The 9,560-nt window shown below is 40.9% G+C and overlaps 1 protein-coding gene across 1 annotated transcript; it reads left to right on the top strand.

Moving 5' to 3' along the window:
• Positions 1 to 3,368: 3,368 nt before the first annotated feature.
• On the top strand, positions 3,369 to 4,085 carry LOC122084218. The gene has a single exon (XM_042652301.1). It carries the CDS (start codon positions 3,369 to 3,371, stop codon positions 4,083 to 4,085), a length of 717 nt encoding a protein of 238 aa, XP_042508235.1.
• Positions 4,086 to 9,560: the final 5,475 nt, after the last annotated feature.

The following is a 9,560-nucleotide window of genomic DNA, read 5'->3' on the forward strand; positions in this document are numbered from 1 at the left end:
GGGGAGTGCAGCTTCCACCACAGCCTATCTGTCTCCTCCATGTGAAACAATTCACATGAGGAGAGAAGCGAGAGGCAAACAGTGTGTTTGCGGGGGGAGTGCACCCCCCCCCAACAGAGTACATTTCTCCTTCAAATTATACGTTCAAGCAACGCGTATAATACACATATTTTCATCATTTAACAAAAATATATCCTCGTGAAAACAAAATATGGATCTCCGTTTTAAAATATTAAAGGGTTCCCATTGATGACCATGTTAGGTGTGTTGTAAGTTAGATTAATTACCCTCTTTCTAAAAGGAAAAAAAAAAAAAAAAAAAAAAGGCACCTTTTAAGAAGCATGGTGTTTGTTTCATGGATAAACCTTGACTCTTGTTATTATTATTTGGAGAAATGCTTGACCATAATAATAAAACTGCACTCTATAATATAAGGAATTCCTGTTCTTTTGACCTGATGTTGGCTATCATTGATGCATGCAATCTTTAAAAGAGTTAGTGGGAACCAACAAAGCATACCACAATGATTGAAAATTGGATCCCAGATTCTCTAAGTGATGGGAAGACACAGTTTACTCCAAGTTGGTGAATTCATTTGGCAAACTTATTATTGAGGAAAATTCATTTGACAAACTTATCATTGTGGAAAATGAGCCATCGATTTCAATGATACCTTGTTCTCCCAAGGAATAGTTCACTTGGCAAAGACTACTACTCACAATTAAGAAGTCGAGAATTTAAGGTTACCTGCTAAATAAAATAATAATGATAATAATAATAATAATAAATAAATAAATATTGATATCTTTCCGGAAGGTTGCGGGACTATCTTTCTAGGAGAGGGTTTCTTGAAAGGCAGTGTGGTCTCTGTGCCAACGCAGGGCTAATGGAAATGGAACAATGAGAATAGACACGGAAACATCAATAGAGGTGAGAATTTGATCTTTCATGGGGGCGGGGTTTATATTTCGTCCCCCCTCTTTGTGTTTGGGCAAGGGTCATGCTGTCTTTGAAGTTTCTTTTTCCCTGCTTTTAATTGCTTTTTTCTAGACTCATTGAGCATCACTGGCATGGCTCTGTTTGCCCAAGCATATTAATTATCTAATTTAAATACTTTTGCAAGATTAATTCATTTTTCTTTGTGGAAAAAAAATGCAGATCTAATGACTAAGAAGAGCTCATGGAAGCCACCAATCACTTTTCTACATTGCATTTATTTGGACGATAAGTAAATTAAAGAAATTTATTGTCAAAACTCGTGTATTTCCATGGAGGGCCAAAATGACCAGCCTATCCTTACGAAAGGGAAAATGATATTGTTATGGATGTTTCCTCATGTACTTCAATTGGTCATCGTACACGTGTAAGAACTGAACTCCTCAGAAAGTCAAGTTCCTTTTTGATTCACTAAGGCGACGATGGCTGAGATTGGTTCGGTGGTTGGTGCTCAGGAGCTTGGACACGATCCTAGGGGAGGAAGACCGCTAGATAGAGGTAGGCAACTATGAATGACCGACTTCTGGAAGCCCCAATCAAAGGATGATTTGGAAGGGGGAAGAGATTGAGGGGATTTATTTTTTTTTTCGTAAGGCTTCTGATGGTGATCTGGGAGGTAAGGCGGATGATAGTAGACAGGAGAAGGGTAGACCTGAGGTATTGAAGAAATCTTTCTCTACGGTGGTGGGACGAACCCTCCCGGATGTGGATCAAATTCCTGAGCCAATATATGCCAGTTCACATACTAAGATAGTCATCTCAAAGGATGCATATGAGGAGAGGCTAGAAAAAATTAAGTTTACTTTTGTAGGTCGGGCCAACTTCAGGTATTTGTCATTGGATGAAATCCAAAAAGCTGCTGTTGAGGGATGGAATTTGAAGGGTAGGATTGCCTTGTCTCCTATGGGAAAGGGGTTCATCCTCTTCCAGTTTGAGTTAGAAGAGGATATGGTTGTTGTTTGGAGAAGAAACTTAATCAAGGTTCGAGGCCAATTTATTTGCTTTCAACGCTGGAAACCCAATTTTGATGTTCATGTAGTGAACAATCCAACCAAACTGGTGTGGGTCAGATTTCCCAATCTCCCTTTGGAGTACTGGCATAAGAAGATCTTGCTGACAATGGCCAAGGGGGGCGGGAAGACCGGCGGTACTGGACAGACGTACTAGGTTGGCAGCGATGGGTAATTTTGCGTGTGTTCAAGTAGAGGCGGTAATAGGGGCTAAAAGAGTGGAGGAAATTCAAGTGGAAAGAAAGCAATCCGGGACAGGAGAGGTTTTCTGGTTCAAACAGTTGATTGTCTATGAAGATGGTTTGCCCAAATATGGTTTCTGTAAAAAAAGCTGGTCACTCCTTATCTCAATGTAGGGAGAAGAAGGAGGTAGATGCTCGTGGCATGGACAATATGGTGCAAGACACGGGGGTGGTGGCCATGGAGAATAAAGGTGGTGCAGGGCGGAGGTCCAGTGCAGGTGGTGGTGGATCAGGTGAGATATTAGTTTCCAAATTGGGAAGAAGTCCTTCCCATGTGAGGAACGATTCTTCCTTATCTAGATTTTATTCTACAGAGAATATCCCTTCTCCGAAGGAAGGTGCAAGGGCAGGGAGATATTTCGGTCACCCTTTCTTTAGAGAAGGAGTTTGTTATGGAAACAAATTATCAGAAGATAGGTGCTCCTGACGGCTTGGATGAGGCTGGTTTGGTGCATTCAAATGACTCAGTATCTGGGTCGGATGCCGGGGCTGATATCGATCATATCTTTGCCCCAAGAGAGGAGGCTGTGATCAAGCAGCGTAGACAGGACTTCTATAATGCAGAGGAGGGTAGGGCACATGATCTGGTCGACAATGGTTGGAGGGGTCACTCTACATATGGTTGGGGCGGTGGTCAACGAGGTGGAAGGGATGCGAGGCAAAGTGGCTCTCAGATTGCTAATATAAGAACTCATCAGATAAGAACTCATCAGCAATACATAGATGGGGCAATGGTTGTGTACCATGAAGATGTGGTGGAGGTGGATAGAGCTGCTTGTGAGCTCGAGGGTATTACGAAGGAAAGAAGTCAGCTGAAGGGGAAGCACATTGTCCCTCACGAATAGGCTTCTCGAAAGTCTGACAGATTGGCGCTTTTAAAAAAGTGATCATGAAGGTTCTATTTTGGAACATTAGAGGAATGAAGAAGAATGTTGCTAGATTGGCCTTGGGGAATATCTTGAGGGTGCATACTCTGGAGATAGTTTGTTTAGCTGAGCCGATGTTGGAGGTATAGAAATTCCCAAAGAGATTTTTTAATAAATTTGGCTTTGATGTGGATTTTATTAACAATGAGAGACCGGACAAGATCCCAAATCTTTGGGTGGTTTGGAGAAGGGGTATGACTAAGCCGCAAGGAGTCTCTTACTCAGACCAACATATTTCGCTGCATGTGTGGTGGCGAAAGAAGCAGTTTGTTTTGTCGTTCGCTCATGCAAATTGTTTTAGGGCTGCTAAAAGGGAGCTGTGGACTAATTTGGCTACCTCTAACCCTGGTCAGGGTACTCCTTGGATGGTAGCTAGCAATTTTAATGCCACTTTGCGGACTCATGAAAAAAGAGGTCCAGGATCTTTCAACATGGGCTCTGCTGCAGTGTTCAGTGCGATGGTGGATGGGTGCTCTCTTATCCAGATTCCTTCGCAGGGCCGCAAGTTTACCTGGATAAATAATAGAAGAAGAGGTAATGTTGTGGCGGTGTTGGATAGAATATTCTGCACAGATGATTGGTTCTCTGTGTTCCAAGATTTCCATCAAAAGGTTTTATTCAAGGGTGCGTCTGATCACTCCCCAATGCTGGTGGTCTTAGAAGATTTAGTGAAGCCTTTAAATTGTCCTTTTCTGTTCCAGAGATCTTGGTTTGACCATGAAAAATTTCTCAAAATTGTGAAAGATTCTTGGGATGAATGCATCAGTCGATCGGCTCTCTATGTGTTTAGTCATAAAATTAAAAGGCTGAAAAGTGTGATTAAGAAGTGGGCTAGAGAGACATTTCCTAATGTGAATTTGGAAAAAGGAGGAGGTGCTAAAAGGGCTAGAGGAGATTCAAAAGAAGATTAATGAGAATGGAATGAATGACAAGATTTTTGCTCGTGTAGCCAATGCGAAAACTAGATACTTGAAGCTTTAGAGGGCTACGAAAAGTTTTGGGCTGAAAAAGCTCGGACCAGATGGAGATTACAGGGAGATAGAAGCTCTAAATTCTTCCATGTGATTGTGAAAGTTAGAAGAATGAAGAATAAAATTAGGAGACTGAAAAATGGAGATGGGCAGGTCATATTTGAGAAGATGCAGTTGGAGGAGTTTGTGAAGGGTTATTATCAAAATTTTCTCAAGAGATCGTCTACTGTCGAGCACATGGAAATGTTGGACTGTATCCCATCTGTGTTGGAGGTTATAGATAGATGGAGGATGGATGCGATGCCATCCAATGAATAGATCAAAAGGGCGATTTGGCACCTTGACCCTGAGAGCTCCCCAGGCCCGAACGGATTTCTAGGTATGTTTTACAGAGTTTATTGGGACATTATCTCTAATGATGTTTGCAATGCTATTAGGGGATTTTTCAGTAGAGGTATTATGCCCTATGGTTTAAATAGCATTCTTTTGATGTTAATTCCCAAGATTGAGGGGGCGAACTCCTTAGATAAATTTAGACTCCTTTGCATAGGCAATTTTTTCTGTAAAATTGTTTCTAAAACCATGGCTATGAGACTCTTAGATGCGATCATATCGGAAGAACAGTGGGCCTTCCAGAAAAGAAAAATCATTCACTCCTACATCACTCTGGTGCCAAAGTTGTCTAATATGATGTTCTCTGTGACTAGAGGGGGTGGCTTGGGGGTGAAGATCGATATTCAGAAGGCCTATGATATAGTTGATTGAGACTTTATTTTCCATGGGTTGAGGAAGTTTGGGTTTTCAAAGAATGGATATTATGGGTGCATCAAATGCTGGTCTCTGCAAAGATTTCAGTTCTTCTTAATGGTGGTCCGATTGGGTACTTTGGAGTGGAGAGGGGGTTTGAGACAAGGGGGCCCTATTTCCCCTATGCTGTTTATATTGGCTGAAGAGGTTCTCTGCAGAGGGTTGAACAAGCTAGTGGAAGATAAAGAAGCTAAAGCCGATCATGGGGTGATCATGCCAGCCCATAGTTTGTTTGCGGATGGCATCTTTATATTTCCTAATGCATCTATCAGGTATGTTAGACATCTAAATATTTTTCTTAACAGGTACCCGGAATTCTCTGGTCACTGTGTCAACTTGGTGAAGAGTAAATTGTTTGTGGGTTCGGCCTCTCCCCAGAGATAGAGGGCTATTGTTGAGGAATTGGGAATTCCCCTTTGTACCTTCCCTACAAGGTACTTGGGGGTGGAGATCTTCAAAGGTAGAGTTAAAAAAGATGTTGTGATGCCCATTATGGACAGAGTGAAGGACCGGCTAGCAGGGTGGAAGGGTAAGATGTTATCCTTGGCTGGTAGAGTGGAATTGGTGAGATTGGTGATTATTAGTATGCCAACCCATAGTTTTGTTGTGTATTGGTGGCCTTCGTCGTTAATTTTGACCCTAGAGAGGTGGATGCGTAACTTCGTTTGGTCGAGAGAGATTGACACTATGAAAAAAATTGTGGTGAATTGGGATCAATGCTATAAACCTAGGGAGAAAGGGGGTTTAGGTTTGAGAAGATTGAGAGATGTGAATAAAGCTCTGCTCTGTAAGACTGCATGGAGAATCAAGCATGAAAATTCCTTAGCTAGTACATTCTTGAGGGCTAAATTCCTCAATATGCAAGGGCTGCCCAAGAAAGGATACAAATCGTTTTCTATATGGCCTGGTATTAGAAGAATTTAGAATTTTATTTCCTCTAAGGAAAGATGGGTTGTAGGTGATGGCCGTACCATAAAATTTTGGAAGAATATTTGGGTGGGATCTTCTACGTTGGAAGAAGGTGCGGAAGGTGTGGATCGCATGCTTCTTGATGGGAAGGTGATTAGATTCATTGAAAACCACAAGTGGAGGATCCCAGTGGTGAACTCCTCTCTCATGAAAGATATTTTTGAAGTTGTTTTGCAGATTAAGATCCCAAGTTATGACTGTGCTGATCAGTGTGTTTGGAGCCTTTCATATGACGAAAAATTCAGTTCAAAATTCGCGTAGGAGGAAACTAGAGAAAAGAATCCGACTGTCCCTTGGGCTTCTCTAAGTTTGTGTAACAAGTAGCAACCTCGGGTCTCGTCTCTAGCATGGAGGATGATCCATGGAAAGGTTCCCACGGATGATTTGGTGAAAAAGAAAGTAGTGCCTCTTGCATCTAGATGTGCTCTATGTAACGTGAATGAAGAGTCGCTTCATCATGTATTTCTGACATGTCCATTCTCCAGCGAAATTTGGAACTCATTATGTGAGTGCTTCAATTTAAGGTGGATCACTCAGGGTTCTCTATTGGATCTCGCCCAGTGGTGGGAAAGAAAGATGAAAAATGTAAGCTGTAAGGAGGCTTGGTGTATGAGTTTCGGTATTGTTCTAGATTATCTTTGGAGGGAAAGAAATAATTGGACTCTTGAGGGTGTTGCGCGGATGGCCAATCACATTTCGCTCATGGTGATAGAAGATATTAGAAGGAATGAGCCTATGATGTAGGGAGAGGTTAATTCCTGGGCAGATCTGATGTGTTGCAGACGTCTAGGATTATCTATTCAGCCTGCTGATCAAAGAGGCACTTTGAAGGTATATTGGTGTAAGTCCCCTATTTATTGGGTTAAATTAAACTTTGATAGTAGCTCTTTGGGGAATCTTGGTGGCCCTGGGGCGGGAGGAATCTTTCGTGATCATTTTGGTAGAGTTCTGGGTTCATATAAAAAATTCATGGGAGTGACTGGTGTATATGAAGCTGAAGTAGAGGGTTTGATGGTGGGGCTGATGCGGGCCAGGGATATGGACATCCAGCTCTTGTGGGTGGAATCAGATTCGACTGTGGTTGTTTCTCTAATCCAACAATGGAAGATCAAGTGGTTTGCTCTGCAAAGATGGATATATCTCCAACCATATCTGAGAGGAATTACTTGGAAAATTTCACACATCTATAGGGAAGGAAATTTGATGGCTGATTTCTTGGCAAGAGATGAGGCGAAGAGCGGAGTTTTGCCAGCTAATGTGATGTTCCCGCCTCACATTGGAGATCTTCTTTCCAGAAATGCAGAGGATAGACCGAATTTTAGATTTTATTAGTTCCTTTCCTTTCTTCCTGCTGATGGCAATGCCGAAGGTGGGAGGATAGGGAAGGTGTGTGGTATTTGTGCTTGTTTGGTTTTTGGGTGATTGTGCTATTTCCTCTTTTGATTTTAATGAAGTAATCTTTAGCCAAAAAAAAAAANACCGTAAGTTAGCACCCACTATGTCTATCTCTTTCTTCTCCTTTTTTAAATGACCCCACTATACCTCTGGTATGATATCCCATCATGTGCCTCCATTAGTGTTGTCCACAAGTTTATCATATACTGATAGCATGCGAAGAGAGTTGGGCACATCGCTGGCCTTTCTGGAGCTAACGGCTCAACCAATGAGGGGCGGGCTGAAATGCAAAGGCAGGGAGATCACCTCCAAAGGAGAGAGAGAGACACTCCTGGGTTGCCCAGCCTTTTTCAGTGACATATATCACATTAAAGCCAGCAGGAGAGGTATCCATGCCATCTCAAATTAATACAACAACAACAATAAAGTCTTGTCCCATCCATAGTTAGCAATTCGGCCGAATAATTCACGAATTATTCCGCCGAACCGAATTTTAAAGAATTTTATCAAAAATTCGGACCGAATCCGAATTAAAAATAAAATTCTTTAAAATTCGCGACTTTTTCAAAAATGAATATAATTCGCGAATAATTCGGACCGAATCCGAATTAAACCGAATTATTCGGTCCATTTAAACATTATTTTAAAAAAAACCAAAAAAAAAAAAAAAATAAAATAAAAACAATTTTGAAAAAAAAAAAACCCCAATAAGATTTTTGACCGCTTTTTTGACCGAATCCTTAAATTAATCGTCCGAATTATTCCGAATAATTCTCCGTCCGAATAATTCCCGAATCCGAGTTTGCTAACTATGGTCCCATCTCAAATTAATAAGATTGTTAAATTCGAAGGAATATGTAGGTTTAATTTGATTGTCCTGAGTGGCATTCTTATTTCATATTTTTGGCAGTTCATGATCTTCTTCCATTAACACACTCTCTCTCTCTCTCTCTCTCTCTCTCTCTTTGTTCTCTGTGGGCCATTCACCTCGTAGATATGACTGTCAAAGGTACTCTGGCTGGGAAACTATCATTTTCATTTGACTAAAACAAATTTTAGCCTCTGCACTTCTGATGGATAAAAATAGATCAGTTTCTTTATGCTAAGATAAGTATACAGCAAAACCTTAGAAAATAAAAAGTTTGATGGTCTTCTATTTTAAGTTATTTTCTTAAATTGGATTTAGAAAAACCCTTTACTTAAAACAGAGTAGTAAAGCTACTTTTATTCCTTACTTCTAAGGCTATATATAATCACAGAAACTGTTTACAGCACAGGACGGACGGAGGATTGGTTATTTTTTTTTCTCAGTTGGTCTCAATAAATCACTGTACTATCACTGATTCACTGCTGTAGGGTAGAGAGAGAGAGAAAGTAAGGAGGTGGCAGGTGGTGGTGTCAAGAGTTGAGATAGGGAAGTGCGCTCTTGGCACTCACTGCTTTCACTGTGCACTTTCTGGCTGAGACACATGGACTATTCCTTTTTATAGTACCTTTCATTAAACCAGAGCTGCATTTCATCTCATGGGGTCCCTTTTTCATTAATAAGTATCTTTCCCTCAATGGACTCATGTTCCCCTGTTATGACACCAAATGCACTACCTTTGGCTTCATATATATTCTTGATTCTGACTGACTTGTTACACGCTTTTGAGTTCTTACAAGAGGCATCTTTTTCTATCCCCTGCTAGATACTCAAGCTGAGCTTGAAGGTGACTCCCATCACCCTTATCTATCTTCTTCACTTACCAAGATTCATTATTTCAAATCAAATCTTATTGAAAATAAAAGATGGATTATTTCTTCCACTTCTTGATTGATGATCTGGTCTCCATCAACAAGAATCCTGGGGGTTTTGAAACTAAGCTAAAGTCTTTGGCACAAACCTCTTCAAGCTTTCAACAAACTAATAATATGGGCCAGCCTCCATTCACCCCAAGTGTTCAGAACCTACTTTACTATGGGACCTAATGGTTGGATAGTGCTGCAATCATCTGACTTATGAAATCAAGTCTTTTTTTCCGAGTACTTCATCCACCACTATTCCAGAATCTTTGGTATGGAACAAACTAATAATATGGGCCAGCCTCCATTCACCCCAAGTGTTCAGAACCTACTTTACTATGGGACCTAATGGTTGGATAGTGCTGCAATCATCTGACTTATGAAATCAAGTCTTTTTTTCCGAGTACTTCATCCACCACTATTCCAGAATCTTTGGTATGGAAGATTTTTTTTTTCTTT

This window comes from Macadamia integrifolia, chromosome 7 (assembly GCF_013358625.1).
Source record: "Macadamia integrifolia cultivar HAES 741 chromosome 7, SCU_Mint_v3, whole genome shotgun sequence".
Taxonomy (NCBI): Eukaryota; Viridiplantae; Streptophyta; class Magnoliopsida; order Proteales; family Proteaceae; genus Macadamia; species Macadamia integrifolia.

Excerpts from the sequence above, each read along its gene's own strand:
- LOC122084218 (XM_042652301.1), top strand. The coding sequence starts at position 3,369 with ATGACTAAGCCGCAAGGAGTCTCTTACTCAGACCAACATATTTCGCTG.